This window comes from Hydra vulgaris, chromosome 15 (genome assembly GCF_038396675.1).
Source record: "Hydra vulgaris chromosome 15, alternate assembly HydraT2T_AEP".
In the NCBI taxonomy this organism is placed as follows: Eukaryota; Metazoa; Cnidaria; class Hydrozoa; order Anthoathecata; family Hydridae; genus Hydra; species Hydra vulgaris.
Window position 1 is genome coordinate 6432412 of NC_088934.1, and position 14549 is coordinate 6446960.

The window sequence follows — 14549 nt, forward strand, 5'->3', positions numbered from 1 at the left end:
TAAAAATGCAGATTAAACTTGTTTATAATAAGATTAACTAAAGTGTGTTCACGAAATAAATGTGAAAGTAGAAAAACAACTAAAAAAAAAGTACTCCTCAATTTTTATTTTGAACCAAGTAATAATTTTAATACAATAATACAAGATCAAACATTAAAAAAAAAAATTAATTATTCCTGTGGGAATCTAACAAAATTTCGAGCTTTTGCTTTAGTGGTACCCATAAGCTTGCGCACAGAATAAGAATCAAAACTATTTGATGCTTTTTTAAATGATATTTTAATATCTTTAATGTTTCTGCAAAGCTTTTTTGTTTTTTTCATTTTTCTTTTAATAATAGCCCAGTACTTTTCAATAACTCTCAATTCTGGGCAGTTTGGAGGATTTTTTTGTTTTCGACACAAATTTCACATTATTCTTTTTATACCATTCCATAGCTAGTTTACAATAATGAATTGAAGCTAAATCAGGCCAGAACACAGGTCTGTTATTGTGTGATTTTTATTGTGTGATATCTTTAAATCCTTCCTTTCTTCCACCACCAGATTTGCGTTTGATTAATTTTGTTTGAGAAAAACGTTGAATAACACGACTAACGGTGTATGGATGTATTTGCAATGATTTTGCTATCGAATTGCCACTATTAAGATTTGCCGAATTGTAGCCACTATTAAGATTTTGTAAATATTTGTAATTTTTTCTCTTAAGTCTTCTTCTTTTGTCATTTTTAAAACTAATTTCAAGTTAAATCCAAAAATTTACATATTTTTTTGAAACCACAACGCGTTGTAAACAAAATACAAAACAATTAAAAAGATTTTAATACAACCACTGAAAAAAAATGATGTGCTTATTCTTTCACATTTATTTTGTGTACACGCTTTAGATTGAACTTGTTTACAATAAGATAAGCCAGAGTAAACTTATTTATAATAAGATTAGCCAGATTAAAGTTGTTTATAATAAGAATAGCCAGAGTAAACTTGTTTATTACAAGAGTAGCCAGAGTAAACTTATTTATAATAAGATAAGCCAGAGTAAACTTGTTTATAATAAGATTAGCCAGAGTAAACTTATTTTAAAATAATTTAAAATATAATATATAAATAATATTAATATATTAAGCTAATTATTCATAATAATTATTTATAATAACTATTTACAATAAGATTATTTTTAATGAGCTGTAGTATGAGTAAGAAATACTCCAAAGATGTAAAAATCAACATTATTTAAAAAAGGAAGGAGGGGGGGGGGGAGAAAGATCCAAATTTTTTTGTTTAACCGGTTATACTTCATTAATTTTTTTAGAAAAGTTTGAAAAACAATTCAGTTTTTGCAATTTTTTTTGTGGTTTTTACTTTAATTTTTAACTTTTTGAAAATAATAAAAAAATTTATAACCAAAAATCTTTGAAGCAAATTATTTGCGTGTAAAGTTACGCAACTTTATGTCAATTAAATTTTGATTGGATAACTTTAAATTAAAATGAATAATAGTTGCATTTAAACAAAAATAAGTTTTAGCATAAAAATTTGCTTTTGATTTACTTTGCTAGAAAACTAATTTCAATTAATTTTCTAAACTAAATTTAGATTAAACTAATTATAATAAAATATATTGCAACAAGAAGTAACAAGCTAGTAAACAAATAAATCACAATTAATAAACTTCTTTAGAAATCTCCCTGTACTACTTGGGTAAACTCCCAGTCTACTGACAAGTATAAAAACAATCCTGAGTAAAGGCAACTTTGTATAATAAAATTTGTCAGTTACTGGCAGCTACTATTTGTCAGCTACTGGCAAAAGTTGACAAATTTTATCATACAAATTTGCCTTTACTCAGAGTTGTTTTTATACTTGTCTATAATAAATTCAACAATAAATTATCTCCTGAGAATTTTCATTAAATAAGAGTGACTGCTCAGTAGTCGTAGAAGCAGTTCATATATGTGCAATAAAAAACTTGGTTGATTGTATTATTTTTGCATATATAGAATTGCAAAATTTAGCTATATTTTTTCAACAGAAAGAAAGAATTATGGGCTTGGAAAAAGGTAAAATAATGGAAAAACTGATGTATTACATTTTTAATCAGGTTTTTGCAATTTATAAAACAATTAAAAATAACATTAAATTTAAGCATCACTGTGGCACTCATTTCAATTTGCTTATTATACAAATATTTCTTGTGGTAAAATACTTAAATATCCAAACCATTGTGAAATCAAGATTTAGATAATTAAGAAATATTTTGGGAAATGCGTCTCATTGTTAAAAAAGTTAAAAATATAAAATACAGTAAGAACTAGTAACAGAAACAACTGAGACAGTTTGTTAGCAAAAAAAGAAAAGCAAGCTTTACTCCAGGTGTCCAAGACAAATTATATCTTAGCTTGTTTAAAATTACAAGGCAGCCCATTTACTTGCGAATCAATTTTCAATAAATATATTGAAAAATAGAAAGATCTGTTAAATGTCAAAAACAATGCATGGGATGTTTATTTTAGTCATGCAGTAGATGATTGCAGTGAAGATGAATTTCAGATTAGAAGATTCACTTTATTTATAATCATAAATATTAATTAAAATACAAAAATAAACGCTGTCTTTTTTTTGTATTTTACTTTTTTTTATGTCTACTGAAGAATAAGCTAATGATTTAAAGTTTCTCTTCGGAAAGTCCTCACAACAATCCACAATCACTTATGATGACTTTTTTTTTAGTTTTTAAGGTGCTCCAAGAAGAACTAAGGGTCTTATCACAAAGAAATATGGAAGGTCAATTTAGCTAGGAAGTTTGCACCTCCTACCTTACCAATGTCGCTTATCTGATCAGGACAGACATCGAACCTCAGAACTCTTGATTCTAAGAAAGAACTCCAATAAAAATTGTTCCTTATATGGAAAAATTGCCCCCTCCCTAATTTAAAGCAAAGTTTCAAACTTTTTTAAGTCTAAAGTTTTATATTTTGTAAAGAAATTACAGTTTTTGCATCATTTCTTTTTATAATTTTATATAAAAAGAAATTAAGTTGCAGATTACTTACTGTATTAGGTATATTTATGTAGTAGGTAGTTATGTAATTATGTAGTAGGTAGTTATGTAATTATGTATTAGGTAGTACGTTTGTAATATTACTTTAATTAACAATTGTTCATAACGTTATTGAAAATTTGGTCATTTTTAAATTTTTTAACTTTGCAAAGAATTTTTATGACTTGTATCAAATATAAAAGAAGAGAAAGAATAAAAAACTTTCAATATCTTTTTTAAAGTATCTTATAAATAGTTAAGTAAAAATAGTTTGTATTAAAAATTGACTAATATTTTTAAATTGAGTTAATTTTTTGATAGAATTTTATAAAAAAACTGAGTTGGTTTATAGAATTTTTTTATTGAGTTCTTTCAACAAGTAACTATGAGTAACTATGACAACAAGTAACTATGAGTAACTATGACAACAAATAACTATGAGTAGTTTTACTTGAATTTGAAATCATATGTGAAATATTTTTTTAGGTTTGCAGATGATCTAGAATTCATGACTGGTTCTCGTCCAAATATATTTTGGATGGTTTGTTGGAAATACATATCACCATTGGCTATATTGGTTATCTTTTTTACTAATTTTTATAAGCTAGCAACTACTACTGCTACATATAAAGCATATGTTGGCTGTCCACAGCAATTGGTAAGTTTTAATTATCGAATGTGGGTTGTCATCAACAAGTGGATTTAGGTAAAACTTGTATTTAAACGAGTTTTGATTGAACAAGTTTATTAATAGATAGTAACCATATCAGATCAGATAGTAACCATAGTAACTGTATCTTTACAATGAGCAAATGTAATTACATTAATAATATTTTTTTAAAAATGAAACAATGGCTTTTGCAATAGAAAAGAACTAGTAATAAGGTTTATTTTATGTTGAATCTTGCTTCAGAAAGGGGATATTTAGCAGGTAAAAGTTATATAAAAGTTGAAAATTCTGATACTTTTTTTTAATACTTTATACAATTTCAAAGGATTTTCAAATTTTTAAAATGTATTTAGAAGGCTATTTCATAAAATAAAGATTTTTTGTTGTTGTAAGAGTGGATTACTTGGTGTTTACAATTTTCATTCAAACTAATTCTAAAATATTAGGTTATTTCTCATGGTTGTTTCGTAAGGCGTAGGCAGGATTTTTTGATGTTTTAGATAGGACACTTTCAGACTTTTAGATGTGCAAACTCTTAAGAATATGCATATCTATATCAAATGGAAATGTTTTTCAAAATCGCGGTGATTGGAATCTGGGAACAAAAATACGCAGTAAATTTTAAGTCATTCCAAGTTAGTCATTCCTACCTCAAATATGAGAGGAATGAGTTAATAAAATATATTTTTTAGCATATTATACTAAACTTAAATTTACCGAGAGGTTTTAAATTTTATTTAATAATCTTTTAGAGTTTAAAAGTTTTGACCATGTGAATGAAAATGAATTTACAATTCCCGCATTTTAGAGAAGGCAGATATTTATATGGTCATGACTTTTGAGCATTAAAAGGTTTATCAAATGAAACATCGAACTTGTAAAAAAAGAAATTAAAATATTATATTTTAGAAAAATAAATTTTATCACATCGTTCTCTTTTCATTCGTGGTTAACTCATAGGGTTGTTTTTTTCCCAGACACTAACCACTATGCCTGAAAGTGTCAAATCTAAAATATCAAAAAATTCTTGCTACGCCACTGGATTTACGTAATTTAAATTTTTTTTTATAAAAAAACTGCTGTGTGCAATTACTTTTTATACGGGGGAATGTATGTCTGTATATATTCTTTTATTTTTTCTTAAAAAAATGCATACAAATATATCGATATAAATGAACAGCAAATGCAGCAAAAGCTTTGGAGATTTTAAAACAGTCACGAATAAATTTAACATTATTTGCAAAAAAAATTTGACTTTTATTTAAAGGTTTATCTAATAAACTTTAAAGTTTAACAATTAACACTTATGTATATGTGTGTGTATATATATAATATATATATATATATATATATATATATATATATATATATATATATATATATATATATATATATATATATATATAAAATGAAATCATAGCAACTTACCTTTATGTATTGGTATTATGCATATATATATATATATATATATATATACATATATATATATATATATATATATATATATATATATATATATATATATATATATATATATATATGATATTGATATAAATATGATATTTATATATATATATTATGCATTATATATATATATATATATATATATATATATATATATATATATATACATATATATATATATATATATATATATATATATATATATATATATATATATATATATATATATATATATATATATATATATATATATATATGATATTGATATAAATATGATATTTATATATAAATATGATATTTATATATATATATTATGCATTATATATATATATATATATATATATATATATATATATATATATATATATATATATATATATATATATATATATATATATGATACTTATGTATATGTGTATATATATATATATACACATATACATTAGTGTATATGTATATATATATATATATACACATATACATAAGTGTCATATATATATATATATATATATATATATATATATATATATATATATATATATATATATATATATATATATATATATACACATATACATAAGTGTCATATATATATATATATATATATATATATATATATATATATATATATATATATATATATATATATATATATATATATATATATATATATATATATAATGCATAATATATATATATATATATCATATTTATATCAATATCATATATATATATATATATATATATATATATATATATATATATATATATATATATATATATATATATGCATAATACCAATACGTAAAGGTAAGTTGCTATGATTTCATTTTTGGTTTTTAAAATAAAAAGACGATCGCGTGATTAAAGAATTTTTTTTATTTATTTAGACTGACTACTCGCCTCATAGCAAAGGAGTAGAAGGTTCATTGGCGGACATTGAATACCCTTGGTGGGGGAAAATTTTTATCTTTATAATGATATTCTCAACTATGGCGCCTATACTTATATCAATAGCTGTTGGGTTTTATAAGAATCCTAAACAAATGATGCAAGGGATTAGCAAGAAACTTAGAAACATTTATGAATATCATCCTGATCCTCGTCGGGTTGATGTAACTCGACAAAAAACAAAATCAAAAATACAGATGGAAATTCTTGCTGACATAGAAACTGATAATATATAATTTTATAATTTCTTAAAAAAAATTTTTTTAATTTAAAAACGTTTTTTTTTTTTGTAACATAATAAAGAAATATTAGCAGTTTCCTGAAAAAAGAAAAAAGTAGAATATATTTTAAATATTTAGCCAAAAAAAAAATAAAGGTCTATAAATTAGCAATTTTTAAAAAAGCATCACACCATGAGAAGCTCACAACCTCACGTAAAAAAAGAAAAATATATCTTTTTAAGGGAGCATTGTATAGACTATATATGTTCATTTAAAAGTGTTTTTACAATTAATTTTGAGCTAAATTTTTGCAATTTAAATAACCCCCTCCGCATTCCTAATCATCACGTAACTTTGCTTGTAATATTCCATACGTATACTTTATATTCTAATATTCCATGCGAATATTTTATATTCTTTCAATATTCCATACGAATATTTTGTATTCTTCTAATATTTCATACGAATATTTTATATTCTTCTAATATTCCATACGTATATTTTAGTTTTTTTACTTTAAATATCTTATCGCACACGCAGATCAGAAATTGACTGTTAAAGTTTGATTTGTGAACACTCCAAAAAAAGTTTATAGATTTAATTTAAGAAACAGTTGGTTAAACAAAATTGCAATAATTAAAGTCTTAAAGGTGACTATGACATTTTTTTTTTCAAGTGAGGTAACTACGAAACACGCTGCAAATCAAAAATTTTTACATACTAATGTAAAATAAGGATGTTTTTTTTATAATTATATAAATAGAATATTTAAATACCTTGAACAAAATAAAATACTATATACAAAACAGTTTGGCTTTAAAAAAAATATTTAAACTGAGCACTCAATTATTTAATTTGTTCGGGAAACTCAGAATCTTTCGGAAAAAAAAAAAAACAATACACGCTAGGAGTCTTTATTGAACTTTCGAAGGCTGTCGACACCGTCAACCATAAAATATTGCTTAGAAAGCTCAAATACTATGGAATCAATAAAATTATGCCAAAATGGTTTCATAGTTACTTATCAAATGGAAAACAATTTGTTACCTCTAACGATGGCCTTCAAGGTGACTATGTTGAAACAACCTGTCGTGTTCCTCAAGGCTCTATCTTAGGTCCTCCCATGTTTTTAGTTTATATTAATGATTTAAGTAAAGCAGCTAATTTTCGGACTATTATGTTTGCTGATGATACCAATTAATTATTATCAAACAGTAATATTGATGAGTTGTTTTCTGATATGAATAAAGAACTTAAATGCGTATCTGAGTGATTTAAATGTAACAAATTGACCTTAAACTATAATAAAACAAAATATATTCTTTTTCATACTATATCTAAAAAACGTTTTTTACCAACAATCATGCCAAAAATTCTCATTGATGAATTTGGAATAAAAACGGAAACTTTTACTAGTTTTCTTGGCATTTAACTTGATGAGATTGTTACATGAAAACCCCATATTGATTACATTTGCACTAAAGTCTCTAAAAATATAGGAGTCCTATAAAAGTCAAGAAATTATTTGAACAAAAGCATTTTAATCCTACTCTATTACTCATTTATACATAGTTATATTAACTACGCAAATATTGTTTAGGGAAGTACAAGCAAAAGTAAGCTGCATACTCTTTATCATTGTCAGAAACACGCGATACGCTTAGTTTGTTTTGAAAATCGACTTTCGCATTCAAAGCTTTTATTTAAAAATATTAAAGTACTTAATTTTTATTAAGTTATTGTATACAAAATATTACGTTTCAATGTAAAACCAATTCGTCGTTACACATTTTTAAAGATTTTATTACCTTAAAAGCAAAAAACAAGTATACACTACGAAATGATAACTTACTCCAACTCTTTTTTTTACACTAACAAAATTCAATCAGTTCTGTGTAGCTTATCGTGCACTTAATCTCTCGAACAATTGTTTAATCTAACTTTGATTTATCAATTACCTTCCCAGTCATTAAAAAGAAATTAAAAGAATTTATTCTCTTTAATGACAATTTTTGCAAGTTTTTAAAAAACAATACTTTTAAAGTTAGAAACTTATATAAACATCTTCTTTTGTTTTTTATTTTGTCATTTTTGTTTATTTTTATATTTATTAATGGCTTATATTTTATTTTAACGTTATATTTTATTATAACGTTATATAGTTCTGGTGACAAGATCATTAGATCTTCTATCAGATACTAAGTTTTTATTTAAACTAGTCTATTTATTTCTTTTTTGTTATTTTTATTTTTAATTTGTTGATATGGTGATTATATTCTTATTAATAATTTATTAAAGGTATAAAAAAAGTTTATATATTTGTAAATGTAAAACATTATTAAAAAAAATTTATGTATACTATGATATATATATATATATATATATATATATATATATATATATATATATATATATATATATATATATATACAAAATGTATGTATGTGTGTATATATATGTATGTGTGTGTATATATATATATATATATATATATATATATATATATATATATATATATATATATATATATATATATATATATATATATATATATATATATATGTGCGTAAGTGTGTGTAAATATATATATATATATGTGTGTGTATAGGGTAGAGCGGGCATACAAGGACACTTGAGAAACTAATGCTAGTTGCAGATAAACTAATCATAGTTAACACTATTTTTTATAAGTTTCCTAAAATTCATTGATATAAGAAAACAGATAAACAATAAAAAAATTTCTAAAAATAAGCTATGACAACCAAAGTAACGAAACTCTAGACCAGCAAACTTTCTACATTTTGAAAATGAGCGGGGAGAAGCGGAACAGTGAAAAAGCAGCAGTTATTCGTTAATTATAAAGCTTACAAGAGGTAAAAAATGAAGGTATTTTATCATTAAAACCTATTCAGATATAAAAAGCTTAAAAAAGTAACATGCCTATACAAATTACATGCCCATACACCAATACACCAAAAAAAACAAAAAAACAACCTAAATAAAAAAAACCTTTTGTGTTTTATTATAAAATACTCTTAAACAAACAAACTTAAGAAATTGTTCTTAAATTTAAGTAGGGTAAAACTAGTATATATTATTAAATTGGTAACTGCTACTAAATCTAAAATTAAACAAAAAAAATTATGGATTAAATATAATTCACGCAAAAAATATCCTGAAACTATTTGGTAACATTTTTGATGGGCTGGCTTATTAGCTATATGCCAATGTAGAGCAAATTTAAATGTGCCATATGTATCAGCAGCTTTTCGAATTCTAAGTTTCTTTTTATTCACAGCTTAAACTGCATTTCATCGCATTTTGGATGATTCATCTTTCTTATATAATTTCTTACCATCGTTGTTTAAATTAAACACAATTAATAATCGAAGTTCAGTTATAAAAATAACAATTCCTTTGAATTTATTACTAATATTGCGTTTCTAAATAATGAAAAGAATATTTTAGATTAAAAATAAAGTCATCAAACTGTAAACAAAACGGTAGTAGTAGTGTCAATTATATAAATAACTTGCTGTCCCGATATGCCCCACAAAAGTCATTTTACTGAAATTAAAACTATTCCAAAAATTTCAATCCCAGATATTTTTTCAAATCTAGATTCTAAAAGAGGATAAAAAAATACTGTCAGAAAAATATAAACTTTTTATAAATAAAGCAAATTAGCAATAGTACAAGATAAATCTTTTTGTCGTCGTATCGCTTAAGAAAATACGCAAACTTTGTTTTTTGTAAACTTAAAGACGATATAGAAGAAGAAAAAAGTGCTAATTTATTTAAACTGAAAAACGAACTTTGAGATGATTTAAAAGAAGAAAATAAAGTTTTAATTTTTTAAAAACTGAAGATTTTGGATAAATGTTTAACAGCGAAAAATAACTGAGAATTTGAACAAATTTATAACCTGATATAAAATCCTAAGCGAAACTCAGTTGATAGACGTTAAGGACTATAGTGCTGATGTTTAACAAATATTTTTTAAGTTTAAAATTACACGCAATACTCAAAAATACGCAGTAGAAGTTAATTAACACACAATATTCAAAACGCGAAAAGCTATTAACACACAATTCTTGAAACATACAAATACTCGAAATTTAAATTATTTTTTGTCTTAATTTTTATCAGCAAATTTTTGTATGATCATATGATAAATGGTTTATGGGTTTTTCTACAAAAGATGTCAGTCTACAAAACTTCTGAGTATCGTATGCCTCTTTAATTGTTAATTTTTGTGTTAGCTTTACTAAAAATCATTCAACAAAATTAGCTTTATCAAACACTAAATATTCATGCTGACAAACACTTTAGTATTTCGTTCATTTTATTCACTATGCTTTGCTGTGCGGTTGGATACGTTAAACCTATTTACAATTAGCTTCATTTTTCTGGTGTGCGACCTCAGTTGATTGTTCTTTATATTTTGACAGAAATCAGTTATGCTTATCTATGAAGGCTCCTAGATGAGAACTTATTGAATGTTTCTTCCGCGTCTCAATGAGGCCTTCTTTAAAGTACTATAATATGTTAATGAATATAAGAAAAATATTAAAAGTAAAAGAAGTTGATAAATAAAAAAAGTTTATACTACGTTTTCTAAACAGTAGGTTTAAGAATGTTTAAAACTATCAGTAAAGTCTTGGATCAGCTTGTGATACTGTGGATCTAGTGGTTTACTAAATGTACCTGTATATACTAATCACTAAATGTAATATATACTAATGCATAACCAACTACATCCTTCAATATTGCTCTTAAAACATTATTATCATATTTAACCATTGTTTTAAACCTTCCCAGAGAAGTATCATATAACTAAAAATGTAGTTTACCAAACCAATGATGATGAAGTTCTGGTAAAGATAAAGTTCTAGTAAAGGTACTATGCTTATTACTAGCTTCTAACTTCCTTTACAAGATAAGGCTCCATAACATTATGAATGAAAATAAATATAACAAATAAATATTAGTCTTATAAAAATATAGGAAAGTCTTGTAGTTAATTAATTAGTTTAAATACCAAAGTTCTCAACAAAATGTTGATGAGTTTAAATTCTGATGCCAAAGAATATTTACAGTTATGACGTTGATGCTTTTTAATTAATACTGCTTGCTATGTGCATTTCTTTACAGCATGCCAATACAAGAGCAGAAATCACTCCAAAGTTCCCTCATCAATCCCATAAGTGACTCTGTGTTAATTTGGGTTGAACAGATTTGCAATAACTTTCATTGAACTTCCACCTTTGATATATTTGATTTATTTATTCTTCAAATTTATTGCTATCATGAATAATTTATTGTATTAAAAATCAAATACTCAAACCTGAATCTATGTCACCTCTAACAAATGTCATTCTTCAAAATTCAATCAAAATTGAGCAGCCGTCGTGCAGTAGGGGTGAACAGAGAGTGTTCCATTTGGTTTTTTGACAAACATAGTCAGGTAGCCGGTTATTTGACAATATTCAGTTGGGTGAATTTTAGTTTTTGGGACCTTTATTAAAATCAAAAACACAAACCGACTTTGATGCTTCTGAATTAGCATTTGCTAATTCCATTACACTATAGATGGTTTTCTACTACTTGGTTCTGAGGATTAGCATTATTGTTCTTAGTTTCATCACCAACAACATCATGCTCAGTAGTTTTTCAGCAGCAAAGTTATGATTGCTAAACATAATTGGATTTTGAAGGCTCGTTCCCACATTCTTTATACCCATTAACGGTATTTCCAACTGTAACTGGTAAAAAGTAAGCGGTGCTGATCATCAATTTTTGTCTTTGATAGGTTGCCCTGGATAAGTGACCTTAAAGCTATCACATGTTTGGCTGTTGTAGGTGTTTAATGAGCTAAAAAATTGACACATCAAGGGGCTAGAGACAATGCGATGTGTGGGCGACAACCCAACCATGATGATGTTTTCCTCACTTCAATATAATATAGCCTCCAAAGTTATGTGAGTTTTGTGTCAGTAATCAATAGAGCAGGAGATTCTTTGCTTGATTTCACGTCTTGATAAATGTGCTTCAAAAATAATTTAAAAGGTTTTATTGTTACTCCAGTTGTTATCCCTACAGTGACCTACAGTTCCTGGTGGAGCTCTTTATACATGTTCAGAAAACATTAACTTTCTAGCACAAATCAGAAGATGGCAGATAAAAACCAGTAGCGCTAATGCAACAAATTATTATTTCATTTCTTACTCTCTCTGCAGAAATAATTTTACAAACTCTTCCAGATACTGTTGGACTGAGAATTATGCGTATCTTATTAGACAAAATGAACAGATCTGACTCATCTGCATTGTAGATTGAAGAAGCAGGGAATTTATATTTTTTTCAAAATTTCAGGATTTATATTTTACATATTTAAATTTTTTTAAATTTAATAACACGATTTAAGCAAAGGTATAAATTCTACTAAATTCTAATTAAATCTATACATTTTTTTTTATGAACAGTTTATAGGAGAGCCTTGTAGCAGTGTAGTAGTGTCTGATTAATGCTGCCACCTAATGATAAAGCGAAAATTTAAGACGTTCTCTTTTTGCCCCGGTCTTCCCTACTATGTCTTAATTGTTTTTATAATGTATTAATAAACATACGGATGTAGACTAAAAGTAGAAGCCACGTCTTACAATCAAAAGGTTCGGGTTCAATTCCGGCCTAAGTCTCTGGAAATACTGCACAACTTGTTTCTCTGAATAGTGGTCTTGTTTGACAAGGATAACTATGTAGTAAGAATTGAGAGAAACTAATTAAAAAACAGAGATTTAACATGATTTGACTACGGCTTATAAGACCAATAGGATTGTTCTAGCAATCCTAGGACGATAAGGAGCTAAAAACACTATTTTTGAATTCAATTGTTATCTTCTATAAACTGCTTCTGTCTACCAGAATTAAGTTTTAAATGCAGTCATGAAAACCAATACCTTTTGAAAAATTATGAAAACAAATCAAACTTATCGATGTTCTAAAAAAATCTTTTGACAATTTTTACGAAAATGCTGTAGTTAGTTTTTTGCAAACAGGAAGTCACATCCCTGATAAGAATTTTGTTGTTGTTGATAATTAATACAAGTTCGATTTATTAAAATTTATCAAAATTTATAAAGCATGTTTTCAGCTACATTTATGCATGTTTAAAAGTACTTAACTCCAAACCTATAAATATATGATAGCAATTTTGTAAAAAACTATGGTAGCGGTGAACCTTGAAGATAGCTAATGTTGTGTACTTTGGTTGTACCACCAAGGTATACACTTACATGTTTTTTTAAATACTATTATGAGTAATAATTGTATTAAAAGTATTTTTTTTAATGTAATATGTTGTTATAGTTTGTTATGTTTTTTTGTTTATTAAGATTTTCTTTTGTATAATATGATGTGTGTACTTCTTTGTTAAATTGTAATTATTTTCCTCAAATTGTTATCTTCTCTTTGATGATGTTCTCAAATTATTAATGAGAAGCTAAAGCTGTGTATGAGTTGGACGAATCAGACATGGTCTTTCAGTTGCCACATCCCTCTATTACAAGAGGTTCAGCACGACAGCTGGAAAAACTATAATTTGGCATTAACTTTGATTACCTCAATGTAGAATAGACAAATGCTAAATAAAAGTACTAGACTTAATATAAAGTAGATATTAGTTATTACTCTTTTCTTAATCAACTTTATTTCTTTTGTAAGCTTTTAACACTTCTGAGTATAAATTAGTTTAATTTTATAATCAACATAAATATAAATTAATATATAGTTTATATAAATCTAACTATAGTTAGATTAAAACTATCTCAAACGAGGCTGATGTGAATCAGCCTCGTTTGAGATAGCAGTCCGATTATCCTATAAGTACGCATTATATCAAATTTCTACCATGTTGAGTACTTAATCTTTTAAAACAATAATACATCCAAGGTACACCACCAGTGGTGTACCTTGGCTGTAGTGTAAGCTACTTTTTTAAATTAAAAAAAGGTATGAAAAATTTGTCTGAGTCTTTAATAAAAAATATTAAGTAACTAGGGTCATTTCGGATAAAGCGAGCCATCAGATAAAGCGAGCCGGTCGCCTAAATATTGCAATTTTACGAAATCAAATTATGCTTTCGATTTATAACAATTTATTTAATATTAGTTATTCATTTTAAAGTCTAATGAAATTTTTAAAAA

At 25.5% G+C, this 14549-nt stretch overlaps 1 protein-coding gene across 2 annotated transcripts in view; it reads left to right on the top strand.

The window, feature by feature from the left end:
- LOC136072019 (sodium-dependent neutral amino acid transporter B(0)AT3-like) overlaps positions 1 to 6399 on the top strand; it is a 58222-nt gene extending 51823 nt beyond the window's left edge. For both annotated transcript variants that reach the window (XM_065819900.1, XM_065819899.1), the window contains 2 exons: positions 3526 to 3697; positions 6064 to 6399. In XM_065819900.1, the coding sequence (XP_065675972.1) occupies positions 3526 to 3697; positions 6064 to 6360 (469 nt within the window). In that variant the 3' untranslated portion in view covers positions 6361 to 6399. The remainder of the gene's footprint in view (positions 1 to 3525; positions 3698 to 6063) is intronic.
- Positions 6400 to 14549: the final 8150 nt, after the last annotated feature.